The sequence below is a fragment of the Equus przewalskii genome, chromosome 15 (assembly GCF_037783145.1).
Source record: "Equus przewalskii isolate Varuska chromosome 15, EquPr2, whole genome shotgun sequence".
NCBI classification, from domain to species: domain Eukaryota; kingdom Metazoa; phylum Chordata; class Mammalia; order Perissodactyla; family Equidae; genus Equus; species Equus przewalskii.
In genome coordinates, this window is record NC_091845.1 from 40,703,960 (window position 1) to 40,722,604 (window position 18,645).

The window sequence follows — 18,645 nt, forward strand, 5'->3', positions numbered from 1 at the left end:
TGGGGATGATTGGCTAGAGCACCTTGCTGGGGTCAGGATGGCATTCTATGTTGAATTTTGAGTGTGTTAAGTTTGAAAACCTAATTAGACATGTAAGAGATGTGGAATTGGCAGTTGGATTTGAGTCCAGAATTCTGAGAAGAGGGCAGATATAAGATTTCAAGTCGTATGTGTATAGTAGAAGCCATGGTGTTGCATGAGATTATCAAGAGAGTGAATAGCTAAGAGGATTCTTCCAAAAACTGAAACGTTGGGGCTTTCCAATGTTGAAGAGGTTTGAGAAAAGAGGAGAAACTGTCACTGGAGACTGAGGAGAGGCTGGCAACCAGAAGGAATACCAGATAATACTGTCTTAGAGGCCAAGTAAGGGAAATGCTTTGAGGAGAGAGTGATTGACTCATTAAAATTCTGTTGACTGAGGCTTGAACTTTGGCTTTAACAATGTGAAGATCACTGTAGACCTCTGCAGAAGAGTTTTCTTGTCAGAGTGGTAGAGACAAAAGTGTATGATAAATTGCTAATACTGGATCCTAATACTATTTCTAAAATGCACTTTTACCTTTTGATGAAAGTCTTTTTAGTAAATGAATTTGAATTCTAATTTGTTTTTCCTTTTTTCGTTTCCTTTATAGCTATGATACTTGGGTCCATAGTAATGATGTTGATGCAGAAATTGAAGATCCACCAATTCCAGAAAAGCCATGGAAGGTGAAACATCCTTTAAAAAAAAAACTTATTCTTACATAACTTAATAGAACTTCTCAACTGTTCTCCACACGAAGTTTTAAAGAGATACAGAATGTTGATCTTCCTTTCTTGTCCTCCTGTTAAGAGATGGCCATGGCCATGAATACTTCCTTATCCAGATGAAATGTTTGCAGTGATGTTTGAGGAGACCCCAAAGCCAACTTAGATTGTAGCTTGAGATAGTTAAGGAAGGGGTGTGAGGAGTGCAGCTGAACATCATTGATGGTGTCATTTAGGAAGGCTGCAAGCAGGGCCTGCGTGGTTTTTATTATGATAGACTTACTTTACTAATCATTTCTATTGTAATGGTAAAAGTCCACACAACAGCTCTTCTGTTCTTCAACTTTTAATGTGGAAATAATTTTGAAAGTTGCAAGAGTAATACTAAACAAAGTACTACTTTATACTCCTTTCAACTTCCCCTGTTGTTATTTATTTCAGGAAATTAATTTTTGAAACAATATTATAATCTGATACAGGGCCCATATTCCATCTCTACCAGTTGTCCCAATGATATAGTAAGTTTTATACTCAGTTTTTTCTCTTATCCAAGATCCGGTTCAGAATCACACACTGCATTTAGTTGTCAGATCTCTTTAGTCTACTTTAATCTGGAACTTTCAGCCTTTCTTCTTCTTTCATGACACTGGCATTTTGAAATGTACAGGCCAGTTTTTTTTTTAGCAATGTCTCCGAATTTGAGTTTGCGTATTTTTTATTATTATATTGGATAGCTATGTATTTTGGTTGCAGTACTGCTTACGCAGTATCCTGTCCGCTTTAGTGCATTGCATCAGGAGGCACATGTCCGTCTTCCTCATTGTGGCTGATAGCCTGGTCATTTGTTAAGGTGCTATCTGCCTAGTTTTCCCACTGGAACCATTTTTCTCATTGGAATTAAAAATACTTTATAGGGAAATACTTTGAGACTGTGTAACTGTTATTTTCTTGTTAAATTTATATCCCAAAGTTTGCTCATCCATTAATAATTCCTGCCTGATTGAATTAGTTATTACTGGTGCTTTTCTAACTCTATCCATTTCTTCTATCCTTGTAGTCGACATTTTGCAGTGGGGATAAGCATTCCCTTCTCCCTTTACATGTGTCTGTGGTATCAGTCTGCACTCATGGAACAGTGACATCACTACCATTCTTCATTTTGATGAATTGTCCAAAATTTGTCCACTAGGAAACTGTGCTGCCTCCTGTGACCCTTTGGCATTATTTGATCCTTTTTTGCGTACTTCCTACTTTCTGGTACAGATGTTCCAAACTTTTTTTGTAATTTCCCTATCCCAGTCGTGGAATCAGCCTGAGCTCTGGTCCTTTCCATGAGCAGTGGCAATTATACACGATTTTAATTGACTCTTTTATGTGGTATAATGAGCACTTAAGTTAATATGTTAGATTTTAGACCTAGTTCAGTCTATTTCTAATTGTGTGACCTTCGGAAAGACTGAGCTTTTGAGCTTCAGATTCTATGTGAAGAAAATGAGATTAACAAAAATTAGTCTTTTTTTTAAGTAACTTTTTATTTGGAAATAATTTCCATCTTACAGAAAAGTTGCAAGAATAATAGTCGTATATGCTATACCTGTACACTCTTTATTCATATTTGCCTATTGTTAACATTTTACTCCCTTTTTGATGTATCATTTATACTCTGTGTTTGTTTCCCCCCCCCCCCAAACCATTTGAGATACAGATGCATATATCATGGGCCTTTACTCCTAAAAGTAAGTGCCTGTTTCCTAAGAATAAGAATTCTCATACATGAGCATAGTACAGTTATCAAATTCAGTAAATTAAACGTTGACACAATCCTTTAATCTACTGTCCATATTCTGGTTTTGCCACTTGACCCAATGTCGTTTTTTATAACATTTTTCTCTTTATTATAGAATCTCATCTAATATCACTGTTGAATTCATATGTCATATCTCTTTAGTTTCCTTTAACCTGGAACATTATCACTGTGTTTCCTTGCCTTTTATCATGTTTTTGAATTTCTCATTTGGAATTTCTCATGGTTAATTCTTATATTCATTCTAGTCAGAAAACTGCCTAAGTGACATTGTGTCCTTCTCAGGGCATCACATTGGGAGGCGTGCTGTGTCCATCTGCTCCTTGTTGGTGACGTCAATCACCTGTTAAGGTGACTCGGATGGCTCTGCTGTGTAGTTACTTTTTTTACCATACTTGCAACTTACAAGCAATCTGTGAGAGATTCTTTTACACCATGCAGATATTCTACTTCTCATCAGAGTCTTCCTTCTCTTGCTCAGATTTAGCATCCACTTAACAGTCCTTGCCTAAACCAGTTTTTTTCTTTCATTGTTGTGCAGTGATCGTTTTCCGCTCCAACCCTCCCTCCACATTACCAGTTGGCTTTCAGAGTTCTCCGATAAGCAAGAGCCCTTCCTTTGCCCCCATCTACTTATTCATCTATTTGTTGTTAGTATGGATTCGTGTTCTAGTTTCAGTGGTCAGTAAAATTTGTTACTTAATTATTTTGGTGCTGAAATAGTTCCATGTTTGGCCAATAGGAGCCCCTCCAAACTGGCTTGTGACAAGCACTCCTCATTCTTGAGTACCTCTTTGAGGGCATAGCAGGATGTTCCAGGCTCCTCTTCTGCCTTCCCTTCCTCATACCTAGAATTCAGGTGTTTCTCCTCGGAGCTCTCATTCCTTTTATTAGGAAAAGGTATTAGACACCAAGTCTGGGTACAAGTATGTTGATTGCTACTGAAGTGTCTTTGCTTCTAGGCCCTTTCTGCCCAGAGAAATAAGAAGTAGAGCTATTATGTGTGTATAAACACAAACATATTCATGTACTCATATACTTATTTTAGAAATAATGAGACCATATAGATACCTCCAGTTCTAATCCATCCCACAGTGTTCCTTTTTGCCCTCCCCTCTTCCATATTCATATCTGTCTTCTCCCAGAGTAAAAACCTTGGCTCCCAACAACACATTTACTCAGTCCATTACTACATTTAAATTAGTTTCAGAATTGCATTGCCCACCCGCTACAATAAACAAAAATACTAAGAGTGCAAGATATGTTTGTAGTTCTCTCTCTGGCCCTGTCCTGCCCAAGTCTGAGGGTACAATTGGTAAATAGTGTGTTAATGAGTTAGTTAGATTAACTCTTCCACCATCTTCAGTGAGGTTGTTACTTAATTCAACTGCAGTTGGGTTTCTTTCTTTCAGTTTATTTTCAGTTTAAGTGTTTCCTCTCTCTCTTCAAATTCAGATTGATTTAATTTTATATTTTGAATATGTAGAATTCTAACATGCTTCCCCAAAAAGGTATACTTCCTCTTATATTCTTTCTACCTCCTTCCCCTCATTCCTTGTAGAACAAATTTATTATTTTCTGGTTTATCCTTTCTGTGTTTGCTTTTGTCAAGGTATGCAGGAGTTTGCATGTTTTTTTATTTCTCTCTTGTATACTTGGCTTTTTCCACTTAATAATCTCTCCTAGAAATCCCTAGTGTTCATACCGGCACAATCCTCCATTATGTATATACACTGTAGTTTAGTCCTCCAGTTTTTTATGCTTAGAAATTTGAGTAGTTTGCATTATTTTGGAATTACAGACAAAACTGCAATAAATAACCTTGTGCCATATGTATTGTCATATTGTTTAAGGTGTATAGTCAAGATAAATTTCTAGAATTAGGGTTGCTGGGTTGAAGAGTAAATGAAAATACATAGTTAGATTCGTGCCTCTCTCCCCTGGGAGTTTGTACCCTTTTTGCATTCCTGTAAGCAATGAAGTGAGTGTCTCTTCCCTGATAGCCTAACCAACAGAGCGGATATTGTGAAGCCTTTGAATTTTTGCCAATGAGAAATGGTATCTCTGTTGATTTTAATTTGTATTTCTCTTCTTTTGAGTGAAGTTGAACATCTTTTATGTTTGCAAGAGTTCTTTTTATGGTTTTTGTGACCTGTGTATCTTTCTCTCATTTTTTCTGTAAGGATTTTTCTTTTGTCTCCTAGAGTTTTAGAGGTTCTTTTTAAATGTTGAGAATGTTAGCCATTAATATGAGACGTATATTGCAAATATTTAGTTGTGTTTTTGACTTTAGTTATGGTGTTTTTTTGCCATGCCAAGGTTTATTATTTTTATATAGTCAGATTTCTTCTTCTTTACCTTTTAATGCATCAATATTTTAGTCAGAATAGTAAAGCCTGTCTCTGCCTCTGGTTGTTGAGGAATTAGCCACTGTTTTCTTCTAGCAGTTGTATAGTTTCACTTTCTACATATAGATCTCTAATCCATTTTGAGTTTATTCTTATGTGATAAAAGGAATGGATCTCATTGTGTCTTTTCGAAATGGCTTCCCAGTTGTGTGTAAATGGATACATTCTGTATCCATTTATTATAAAGGCCGCCTTTGCCTCAGTGATTTGAGATACCACCTTTACTATATACTAGGTTTCTCTATGTAGATGAGTTAAATGTGTTCTCTTAATATTACGTATCTAATTTTTCATTTTTAGCTGCTAAGTAGTTCATCTATCCTTCTTTCTTCTTTTCTCCATTAAACTTTTTAGGTTGCTACTACTTAAAACTAATCCCAGATAGAATAGTTTGTTTTTCCTTTAGTTAGGAGGAATATTACTCTTCCACATATACCCACACACATGTTATAGTTTATAGATGAAAAATATGTTTTGTCTTGATTTTCATGGCATTCATGTCCTAAAAGTATTATCTCATTTTATAGATACTCCTAAAAACCTCAGTACCTGTTCCTGCTATAAAGAGAAGTCTGTTTAAATGTAGCTTCTAGATTTTTCATTAGGGCTATTTTAAATTTATTTCTAACAAAGAAAGGCCAGACTTTTAGAATTTTTATTTAATTTTTATTTAATATGTAGACTAAAGAATTTTTTTTTAACTGTTCCCTCTTTTCTCCATGTAAAGTTGGCTTTTGAGTTACAAATAAGTGCTTTACTCTCTTTTAGAAGGCCACTGTGAGAAATCTACCTCTCCTAGGTAATTTATTGAGATGGCAAATGCCAGTAAAGAATGAGGTGACCGATAACATTTTTTTGGTCTTGTTTTTAGGAAAATAGAATGACTTTTAAAAAGAAATACTACAGCTGGGCTGGGCCAGTGGCCTAGCGGTTGAGTTCACATGCTCTGCTTTGGTGGCCCAGGGTTCACTGGCTCGGATCCTGGGCACAGCCCTACGAACCTCTTACCAAGCCATACTGTGGCAGGCGTCTCAGATATAAAAGAAAGGAAGACGGGCACAGATGTTAGCTGAAGGTCAATCTTCCTCAGCAAAAAGAGGGTTGGTGGTGGATGTTAGCTCAGGGGTAATCTTCCTCAAAATTAAAAAAAAAAAAAAGAAATGCGATAGCTAAAAAATGCCTGCTCACCAATAAAAGCAATTACAAATATCTTAATTCAGTAGTTTTTAAATTTTGTTGATCATGTATCCAAGAAAATGAAATTTAAGAACTACTATCTTGTACTTTCAGTTGACATAGAAAATTTTTCATTAGAAATTTAAAGAGTTGCTGAGTATGTGGAATCCGTTATTTAAATACTTTTTCTTAATGTATTCCATGAAATCTAAATACACTTGTGATTTGTACACACCATTCTCCATCATCATTATCCATTTAAAAAATAGTGCATATGCTCTGCTCCTCTTTAAAAGTTAAATATAGTTATACTTTTTCTTCTTGTTCCTGTGTTTTTATTTCACTTGTAACAGAATATTACCCTAGTATAATAGTCAGAAAATTTGAACTGGAATTCTTTCTTTCATTTTCTGTATTATTTTATGAAGCAATGTCCACGTATTATTTTTTTGTCCTAAAGGAAATTTGATTGCCGTGACAAAGCACTTAATTTAAAAAATTAAATTGTGGATATTAATATTTATTAAATATGGGTGAGAAAAACAGATCACAGTTAAACAAACACCTGTGTACTTACCACTCCCAATAAAAAAGAAGGTTACTGTTAATTTTGAAACATTCCGTGTGTTCATCCTGTGCCCTGCCCACTCAGTTAACCATTATTCTAAATGTTCAGCTTATCTTTTCACTGTAGTTTTACATCAGATATATGTACAACTGCACAGGTCTTTTAGTTATCATGTTTAAAAGCTTTTAATATCAGTGGAGTCATATTCTTTCATGACTTGCCTTTTTGTTCAGCATTGTGTTCCTGAGATGTCATCCATAGTATATAGTAGTAGAAGTAATCTTTTGTGTGACTATATCACAGTATATCCATTGTAATGTAGGTGGGTGTGTGGTTGTTTCTACTTCATGGTGTTATGAAAAATGCTATTGTGAACGTGTTATATGTTCAGAATGGAATTGCTGGGTCACAGGGAATGCAAAATTCACCTTTTCTAAACAATGCCATATTGTTTGCAGATGGTCATAAAAATTTATTTAGCCAGGAGTGTATAAGTTTTTTGGATGTTCCATATCCTGTCCAATGCCTGGTATTTTCTGATTTTGTAGTATTTGCCTATCTAGTAGATTTCAGTGAAGTAGTATTTCATTATGGGTTTAACTTGTATTTTTCTTATTACTAAATAGCTTTATCATCTTTTCATGAATTCTGTGACCTTTGATGTTTCTTCTTCCATGAAGTGTTTGTTTCCAGCTTTTGCTTTTTTCCCATTGCATTGTCTTTTTTTTGTTTGTAGGTGTTCTTTAGATATTCTGCATACTAACCATTGTCACTCGTTTGTGTTATAAATATGTTTTCTCAGTAGCTTGCATTTTTGTTTTCCAATCCTAAGGTCATCATGATTTTCTCAGATCATCTTTAAAAGTTCTTTAGTTTTGTTTTGCATATATTTAAAATTTTTCCTGCTGTGGTGCTAGATCATCTGTCCTTTCAAGGCAGAAAAATATTCAAGGTGGATTCCTCTCTCCACTGATTCATGCAATTTCTGTCAAAAGTAAATTTTTATGTATGTCATGGACTTATATTTGTTTCTAGACTCTATTATCTATTGGTCAATTTGATCTTACTTGAATACTCCCACATTTTTCTTCTAGGGTCTCTTGGGTCTTAGGTCTTTGCTCTTTTGTTTAAATTTTAACATCATATAAAACAAACTCGAACAGTTTTGGAGGTGGGTGGAGCAAAATGGCAGGGTGAGCTGACCCGGGATTCTCTCCCCTCCAAAATACAACAAAAGATTGGAAGAACTGAATTTCAGAGAATAAACATAATGCCAGCTCGTTAGAGACCTACAATACCAAGAAGGTGGAGATCATAAACCTTGCTTTACACCTTCGGAGGTGCTGGAACGGTGGGAGAGAACATCGCTCCGTCCCCTAGAGTCTGCGATTGCTGCGGCGTGGGTCGGGAAGGAGCGGGGGAGGGGCCGCGTGACGGGGCATCATCCAGGACTCCTGCCGCTGATTCAGTGGAGACCCGCTGACGGGGGAAAGCTTCCGTCCGCGGGGACCCTATAAATCAAGGGCCTTGGGATACCAGAGAACAGAACTGATCTGAACCCAGACCGGCGCATGTGAGTAACAGCCCCTCCCCCCCAGCAAAGCCACTGGGCGCAGCCATCTTGCCCCAAGGCGGAGAGCTAACACAGCACTCTCGACCCCCATCTAGTGGCGACAGGCTGTAACTGCAACTGAATTCTACCACCATGAGAAAAAACCGCTCCTCTACCATCCAGCAATTTATAAAAGCCCCAGACCAGAAGGAAAACAATAAAAACACAGAATTAAGTCCTGAGGACTTGGAATTAGGTAAACTAAGTGATAATGAATTCAGAGCAGCTATAATCAAAAAACTCAATGAGGTAGAGAGAAAGAGAAACAAGCCGAGTTCTGGAGTTACTTCACAAAAGAGATTGAAATCATAAAGAAGAATCAAACAGAATTACTTGAGATGAAAAACACAATGGACCAGATAAAACAATACGGATTCCCTGAATGCCCGTGTAGACAACCTAGAGGAGCAAATCAGCATAATCGAGGACAGACAGGCTGAATGGCGCCAGACAGAGGAAGAAAGAGAACTAAGAATTTAAAAAAATGAGGAAAATCTCCGAGAGATAATGGATTCAATGAGGAGTAAGAACATAAGGATCATAGGAATTCCCAAGAATATGGAAAAGGAAAATGGAGCAGAAAGTATGCTTAACGAAATTATTGAAGAGAACTTCCCAAATCTAGGATTCAACGGAGAAATGTGTGTAGAGGAGGGTTTTAGATCTCCTAGATTTGTCAGTGTAAAAAGACCCACCGCAAGACACATAATAGTAAAGTTGTCAAATAGGAATGATAAGGAAAGAATACTCAGGGAAATAAGAAAAAAAAAGAGAATAACCTATAAAGGAGCCCCTATCAGACTGTCAGCGGATTTCTCTACAGAAACCCTACAAGCTAGGAGTAAATGGAATGATATATTCAAAGCTTTAAAGGATAAAAACCTTCAGCCAAGAATACTCTATCCAGCAAGAATTTCCTTCAGATATGAGGGAGAAATTAAATCTTTTCCAGACAAACAAAAGTTAAGGGAATTTGTAACTAAAAGCCCTCCATTACAAGAAATCCTCAAGAAGGCTCTCATACTTGAAAAAAGAAAAAAGGGAGAAAGGGGACACAATCCACAGACTAGGGAGACCGATGAATAGAACCAGAACAGGATAGCAAATATTCAACTGTAGCATTAGGGTAAAAATAAGGAAACTACCAAAACAAGGACGATCTTAGCACTCTAACTACAAATTAATAAGACGAGTTGGAATAAAAAATGAAAATATTTAGGAGGGGAAGAGCAAAGGGTCTAAATCAGTATTGGTCAAGTAAGTAAGACACCACCAGAGAATAGACTATATTATACACGAGATTCTAAATACAAACTTTAAGGTAGACACTAAAATAAAGTACAGAGCAGAGTCACAAATCATAGATAAGGAAAAATCTAAGAAACCCAGCATAAGAAATTGCAGTATTAAATGGGTAGTCTAAAGCACACAGGAAAAGAAACACAGAAAAACAAGATAATGAGCGACAGATTAACAGCATTAAGTCCACATGTATCAATAATCACTCTCAACGTGAACGGATTGAACTCTCCAATAAAAAGACACAGAGTGGCAAAATGGATTAAAGAACAAGATCCAACAATTTGTTGCCTCCAGGAAACACACCTCAGCCCCAAGGACAAACACAGACTCAGGGTGAAGAGGTGGAGGACAATACTTCAAGCAAATAGCAAGGAAAAAAAGGCAGGTGTTGGCAATTCTCATATCAGACCAAGTGGATTTCAAAATAAGACAGGTAAAGAGAGACACAGAGGGACAATATATAATGATTAAAGGGACACTTCATCAAGAAGAAATAATGCTTATAAATATCTATGCACCCAACACAGGAGCACCAAGATTCATAAAGCAACTATTAACAGACCTAAAGGAAGATGTTAAAAACAACACAATAATAGTAGGGGACCTCAACACCCCACTCACATCAATGGACAGATCATCCAGACAGAAAATCAACAAGGATATAGTGGAGCTGAATGAAAAACTAAAACAATTGGACTTAATAGACATATATAGATCACTCCACCCTGAAGGAGCTGAATACACATTCTTCTCAAGTGCACATGGAACATTCTCTAGGATAGACCATATGTTGGGAAACAAGGCAAGCCTCTACAAATTTAAAAAAATTGAAATAATAACAAGCATCTTCTCAGATCATAGTGCTATAAGGCTAGAAATTAATTACAAGAAAAAAGCCGAGAAAGGCACAAAGATGTGGAGACTAAACAACACACTACTGAACAAGCAATGGATCATTGAAGAAATTAACGAAGAAATAAAAAAATACCTGGAAACAAATGAAAATGATAGCATGCCATACCAACTCATATGGGATACAGCAAAAGCTGTATTAAGAGGAAAATTCATCGCAATACAGGCACATCTTAACAAACAAGAAAAATCCCAAATAAGCAACCTTAAAGCACACCTAACTGAACTAGAGAAAAAAGAACAAATGGAGCCCAAAGTCAGCAGAAGGAGAGAAATAATAAAAATCACAGCAGAAATAAATACTATTGAAACGAAAAAGGCAGTAGAAAGGATCAATGAGACAAAGAGCTGGTTTTTTGAGAAGATAAATAAAATTGACAAACCACTAGCCAGACTTACAAAGAAAAAAAGGGAGAAAGCTCACATAAACAAAATCAGAAATGAGCGAGGAGAAATAACAACAGACTCTGCAGAAATACAACAGATTATAAGAGAATACTACAAAAAACTATATGCCAACAGAATGGATAACCTAGAGGAAATGGATAAATTCTTGGACTTCTACAATCTCTCAAAGCTCACTCAAGAAGAGGCAGACAATTTGAACAGACCAATCACAAGGAAAGAGATTGAAACAGCAATCAGAAACATCCCAAAGAATAAAACCCCAGGACCAGATGGCTTTCCTGGGGAATTCTACCAAACTTTCAGAGAGGATTTAACACCTATCCTTTTCAAGCTATTCCAAAAAATTAGGGAAGATGGAACACTTCCTAACTCATTCTATGAGGCGAACATCACGCTGATACCAAAACCCGACAAGGACACCACGAAAAAAGAGAACTACAGGCCAATATCACTGATGAACATAGATGCAAAAATTCTAAACAAAATTTTGGCAACCAAAATTCAGCAATTCATCAAAAGAATCATACATCAGGATCAGGTGGGATTCATACCAGGGACACAGGGATGGTTCAACATCCGCAAATCAATCAACGTGATACACCACATCAACAAACTGAGGAATAAAAACCACATGATCATCTCAATAGATGCAGAGAAGGCATTTGACAAGATCCAACAGCCATTTATGATAAAAACTCTGAACAAAATGGGCATAGAAGGAAACTACCTCAACATAATAAAGGCCATATATGACAAACCCATAGCCAACATCATACAAAAACTGAACTCCATCCCCCTGAAAACAGGAACGAGACAAGGATGCCCTCTATCACCACTCTTATTTAACATAGTACTGAAGGTCCTGGCCAGAGCAATCAGGCAAGAAAAAGGAATAAAAGGAATCCAAATAGGGAGTGAAGAAGTGAAACTCTCGCTGTTTGCAGATGACATGATCTTATATATAGAAAACCCCAAAGAATCCATTGGAAAACTGTTAGAAGTAATCAACAACTACAGCACAGTTGCAAGGTATGAAATCAATTTGCGTAAATCAGTAGCATTTCTATACTCCAGTAATGAACCAACAGAAGAAGAACTCAAGAATACAATACCATTCACAATCGCAACAAAAAGAATAAAATACCTTGGGGTAAATTTAAGGAAGTGAAGGACCTATATAATGAAAATTACAAGGCCTTTCTGAGAGAATTGGATGATGACATAAGGAGATGGAAAGACATTCCATGTACATGGATTGGAAGAATAAACATAGTTAAAATGTCCATACTACCTAAAGCAATCTGCAGATTGAACGCCATCCCAATCAGAATCCCAATGACATTCTTTACAGAATTAGAGCAAAGAATCCTAAAATTCATATGGGGCAACAAAAGACCCCGAATTTCTAAAGCAATCCTGAGAAAAAGGAACAAAATGGGAGGCATCACAATCCCTGACTTCAAAACATACTACAAAGCTACAATAATCAAAACAGCATGGTACTGGTACAAAAACAGGTGCACAGATCAATGGAACAGAATTGAAAGCCCAGAAATAAAACCACACATCTATGGACAGCTTATCTTTGACAAAGGAGCTGAGGGCATACAATGGAGAAAAGAAAGTCTTTTCAACAAATGGTGCTGGGAAAACTGGAAAGCCATATGTAAAAGAATGAAAATTGACCATTCTTTTTCACCATTCACCAAAATAAACTCAAAATGGATTAAAGACCTAAAGGTGAGACCTGAAACCATAAGGCTTCTGGAAGAAAACGTAGGCAGTACACTCTTTGACATCAGTATTAAAAGGATCTTTTCGGACACCATGCCTTCTCAGAGAAGGGAAACAATAGAAAGAATAAACAAATGGGACTTCATCAGATTAAAGAGCTTCTTCAAGGCAAATGAAAACAGGATTGAAACAAAAAAACAACCCACTAACTTGGAAAAAATATTTGCAAGTCATCTATCTGACAAAGGCTTAATATTCTTAATAGATAAAGAACTCTCGCAACTCAACAACAAAACATCAAACAACCCAATCAAAAAATGGGCTGGAGACATGAACAGACATTTCTCCAAAGAAGATATACTGATGGCCAATAGGCACATGAAAAGATGCTCATCATCGCTGATCATCAGGGAAATGCAAATCAAAACTACACTAAGATATCACCTTACACCTGTTAGAATGACAAAAATATCTAAAACTAATAGCAACAAATGTTGGAGAGGTTGCAGAGAAAAAGGAACCCTCATACACTGCTGGTGGGAATGCAAACTGGTGCAGCCACTATGGAAAACAGTATGGAGATTCCTCAAAAAACTAAAAATAGAACTACCATACGATCCAGCCATCCCACTACTGGGTATTTATCCAAAGAGCCTGAAGTCAGCAATCGCAAAAGTCCTGTGCACCCCAGTGTTTATTGCAGCACTGTTTACAATAGCCAATACATGGAAGCAACCTAAGTGCCCATCAACAGACGAATGGATAAAGAAGATGTGGTACATATATACAATGGAATACTACTCAGCTGCAAAACAGAACAAAATCATTGCATTTGCAATAACATGGATGGACCTTGAGGGAATTGTGTTAAGTGAAATAAGCCAGCGAGAGAAAGATAATCTGTGTATGACTCCACTCATATGAGGAATTTAAAACTATGGACCAAGAACAGTTTAGTGGATACCAGGGGGAAGGTCGGGTCGGGGGTGGGCACAAAGGGTGAAGTGGTGCACCTACAACATGACTGACAAACATTAATGTACAATTTAAATTTCACAAGATTGTAACCTATCAATAACTCAATAAAAAAAATAATAATAAAAGATTGATAAAAGAAAAAAAAACAAAACAAACTCATTGGGATTTTGGTTGGAATTAAATTAATCTTTAGAACAATTTAGAGAAAACTGACATTTGTACAATTTTGAATCTCTCAATCTGTGGATGTGATTTACCTCCCAGTTTATTTAGGTCTTTTATATCTTACAGTAAAGTTGTATAATTTTCTTTATACTTCCTTGATCATTTTAGAATGATCATATAATAAGATATGTTTTTGGAGAAATTTTTCTCTCTTAAATCGCACATATAGAGTGTCCACTTTTACTTTTTACAAGGGTTGACAAATTATAGACTATTTGGCAAATTATAGCCACCGGTTTTTGTATGTAAAATTTTGTTAGACACCATCAAACCTGTTTGTCTGCATATCGTCTGTGACGGCTTCTGTCCTGTAGCAGTCGAGTTAAGTAGTTGGGACAGAGACCATATGGCTTGCCAGCCTAAAATATTTACTGTCTGACCCATAAGAAAAATGTTTACCAATTCCTGCTGTATATATTGCCATAGCCTTTGGTGATTCAAAAAAACAAAAACAACAAAATAAAAAAAGATCACTTTAAGTGTAATCTGAGGAATTACATCCAAACCATTCTTTCATTGAAAACTTGAAAAGATGTGAACTGTGTTCTCTAATGTTAGAACTGCTCAGCCACCAAGATGGCCTAACCGTTTCAAACAGATGGGTCTTTGTGTGTAGTCAGATGGAGTATATTCTACATCTGTCAAACAGAATTAAGTTGGGAAAAAAATGTTGATTAAAGGAATAAACTGTATGACTGGTGGGCCATATAATATTGTAAAGTACTACCAAAGGATTTTTGGAAACATATTATCTTGAAGGGTCATAGTGTCAGAAGTTTAGGACTGGGATTGATAACAGAGTTTATGATGGTATCATTTTATTCGTAAGGAAACTGGGTTTCAGAAGTTAGGTAATTTTTCCCAAGGCCCCATACCCTATTGCTATGTTATTCTGACTCTAAGGTATTTTTATGAGAAAGGTAATAGGGCATAATGATTTAAGAGCTTATACAGAACTCAGTGTAAATCCAAGCTTTCCCTCGAGGGAGGTAGGTAACTGCACAGCTTGCTGCCACTCTGTTCTGCAGTTTGCTGATTTGGAGAACTGGAGAGACTGACACCTACATTGCTGTACCATGCTCAGGAAGAGTGAATGAGATTCATATTATATGTAAGGAGTTCATCAGTCTGCCTGCACAAATAGTTGTTAGCTGTCCATGCTGTCCTAACAAACTTCCTCAAGTGATTTCTGTTAAGGTTTTCTGGATGGCAAAGAATGTAATGTGAATATTCAGCTCTGCTTTTTTTCTTAAAGATTTTATTTTTCCTTTTTCTCCCAAAGCCCCCTGGTACATAGTTGTGTATTTTTAGTTGTGGGTCCTTCTAGTTGTGGCATGTGGGATGCCGCCTCAGCATGGCTTGATGAGCGGTGCCATGTCCGTGCCCAGGATTTGAACTGGTGAAACCCTAGGCCGCTGAAGCAGAGCGCGCTAACTTAACCACTCGGCCACGGGGCCGGCCCCTCAGTTCTACTTTTATAATATGTACACACTTTGCAACACTTTGGAAAACACTATTAAGTTTGTAAATGCTGTGACATGTGTTTTCTAAAACATTATGAATTAATTTACCCTTTTCTTTAACAGTCATACCTTTAAATAGATTCTTTCTCTGATTAGCTTAAAGTTTCTCGTGTGCTCTGTTTATACCCCCTTCCCATAATTTGTACATACAGGAGTCTTTTCAGGTTACATTATTTAAGGTCTTATATTCTCTTTGACAGGGTATTAATTTTACGTTTGTGTGTGTTAATGTATAACACTACTTTTGGAGAGAGAAGAGGCGTGTAGTCAGATGGATGTCATTCTTAAATCAATATGTGATTCAGGCATTATCCCGAGCAACCAATTTAGTAACCCTTCCTTTTTATTAAAAGAAAGGGGAGGGGGCCAGGAGGAGCTTAGATTGGCAAAATATTTTTATTAGAAAGTCCATATTGTCGCCTAGTGATTGCCATGTTGTATCTTGCTTTTACTTCTAGGAAAATTTCATAGTTGTAGTTGCTCTTCTGTTTGCTCTCATGATAATATTTTAATGGTTCTTGACCAGGCATGTTAATTGCAAACCTCCCCCCCCACAACCCCCGCCAGCCCCATGACTTGATGTGAACAGCAGTTCCACACAAGGACGGACTGTCTAGTCTCCAGTTGTAATTATGTGCTCCCTTGAGAAATACTGTTGGATAAATAGAAATATTATATAGGTTAGGTCTGTGGTTTAAATATCAATCTATATCTATACAACAACCAGAGAAAACGTCATTTTAGTAATTCTTAGTCAGAAACACTAAGAAAAAAGCAAGATAAGTGGCCTTGTGAAGGACTGGGAAGAAGCCCAAATCTGACTCTCACTTATCCCACCTCCCCCAGCCTTGGCTGATTGTAAAAGGTCTCCATAGAGCACCGTGTGTTCTGGATGGGGCTAGGTCATAGGTCTGTGTAAATGTACTCTTTCATCATTACTTAAAATGTTGTTGAATGCATAAACCTAGAGACATCCTGCATGCCTAAAGCAGTGACTAAATTTGGCCTTTTGCTGTTAAATGTTTGTGTTGGTGATTTTCATGAAGATAAAGATGCCATGATTAGTGAAATAAGGCACATACTCACTTATCACTTATATGTGGAATCTAAAAAAAAAAAAATGTCAAAACTCCTAGAAACAGAGAGTAGAAGAGTGGTTGCCAGGAATGGGGGTTGGGAGTGGAATAGGGAGAGATTGGGAAAGGGTATCAACTCTGACCTATAAGATGAATTAGGTTTGAAGATCTGATGTAAACATGTTGACTATAGTTGAGAACACTACTGTATAATTGAAATTTGCTGAGAGAGTAGAACTTAAATGTTCTCTCACACACTCAAAAAGATCAATATGTGAGGTGATGGATGTGATAACTAGATGGAGGAATCCTTTCACAATGTGTCTGTATATCAAATCACCCTGTGTACCTTAAATACTTTACAAATTTTGTTTTTCAATTATACTTAAAATTGAAATAAAAAAGATGACATGATTATCAAACTTAAGGGTCTTGGTATCAAAACCTCAGTCTACGTAAAACCAGTGATGCTTTCTTACCATTTCCTCAGTAAAAACATGGAATGAAAATTAGAAATGATTAAGTTGCCACTCACATGTCATTAATAATCTTGTCTTTAAACTGTTATATGCATTTGAGGCTTTGGTTAGTAAATCAGCTTCTTTCATTTTGAGTACTTTAAAAACTCTAATGATTTATTACTTATGTAGATAGTCATGCTTTGATGTGGTTTTAGGTTCATGCGAAATGGATTTTGGACACTGATGTTTTCAATGAATGGATGAATGAGGAGGATTATGAGGTGGATGAGAACAGGAAGCCTGTGAGTTTTCGTCAGCGAATTTCAACAAAGAACGAAGAGGTATTTGGTTTGGCACCATTTTTCTCCTCTTGGTCTTTCTTCTTTCTTGGCCTGAATATTGTCACATCTTCATTAATGAACTCTCACATATAAACCAAGGTGCATCCATCAAGTATATATAAGACTTAGTAAGTGGCTGTTAACAACCATCTCAGGAGCTGGCAACCCCAAAAAAGGAGCATGAAAATCTCAAAGGGTCATTAAGATTTCAAGTGGTCCATGTAGTATGACAGTGGTACAGCTGATTTTGTTTTCTAGATGTGAGTTTTAATTTTGTGAACCAAGTATCATCACAGGGTAATTTAACTTAGCTGTTGGTTTTCCAAGAGAAAACTTTTTCTTTCTCCCCAAAGCCCCAGTAGATAGTTGTGTGTCCTAGTTGTAAGTCGTGCTAGTTCTTCTATGTGAACCACTACCGCAGCACAGCAGCTGACGGGTGGGTGCTGTGGTTCCGTGACCGGGAAGTGAACCCAGGCCACCGAAGTGGTGAGTGCTGAACTTTAACCACTAGGCCCTCAGGGCTGGCTCCTCATTTTTTTAAAATATTTTTTGGTAGCTTTGTTAATGCACATACAGTAGTTAGTACAAAGTATAGGCCTTAAAGGTCTCAGAGTTATAATTTAGTCCTTTTTGATGTGGGAAGACTTGACATTTAATACTCTTCGATCCTTTAAGAAGCCTAGCCACTTAAATATTTATCTGTGATTTCTTATACATCACAACTTGTGAGGTAGGTGTGTCACTAGGGGAAGCTTTGAGACTGAGAAGGCGGCTTGGATGTGTTAGTGTTGGGTTTCTGACCGCTTTAGACAGAGAGAGACTTGTGATTCTGAAGTCCTTTTCACTGGAGGCACTTAGAATTTTTGCTTTTTGTTTTGTATTTTAGTTTTTGCAAAGTCTTTGAGACAGATGTACTTATACCCATTAACTTAGAAAGTACAGTTCTTTCATACCTTAGTTTCAGCCCTGAGACCTTACTAAACCTCTTTGTCAGACTTTGTGTATTCTTTATTTTTAAGAAAAATATTTAAAAAGTAGATCTTTTATCATATCCTTTCATTTTGTTTGTATTTGTTTTGGAATTTGACTTTAAAATTCTTTTTATTTTAGTGTTCCCCTGCTGATATGTTTATATGTTTGTTTTCTCTTAATGCATTTCAAACTAAGTTTTTTGTCATTAGGAATATTCTCATTTCCATATCACATTATTAAACTTATCTTTTCTTATCCACCCCTGTACAGATTTAGATGTTTTTGTTTATTTATTCACTTACTTTTAGGGGGATTATTTGAAAATTGATTTAATATTCCTATTTAAAAAGTTTAACTTCAAACTTACTATGCAATCAAAAAGGTGTGTGTAGTTTAGA

General features: G+C 36.6%; 1 protein-coding gene across 4 annotated transcripts in view; it reads left to right on the forward strand.

Moving 5' to 3' along the window:
• The window catches only part of SMARCC1 (SWI/SNF related BAF chromatin remodeling complex subunit C1), a 165,586-nt gene that overhangs the window by 43,881 nt on the left and 103,060 nt on the right, over window positions 1–18,645 (forward strand). For all 4 annotated transcript variants that reach the window (XM_070575546.1, XM_070575548.1, XM_070575549.1 and 1 more), the window contains exons 8-9: window positions 633–708; window positions 17,150–17,275. In XM_070575546.1, the coding sequence (XP_070431647.1) occupies window positions 633–708; window positions 17,150–17,275 (202 nt within the window). The remainder of the gene's footprint in view (window positions 1–632; window positions 709–17,149; window positions 17,276–18,645) is intronic.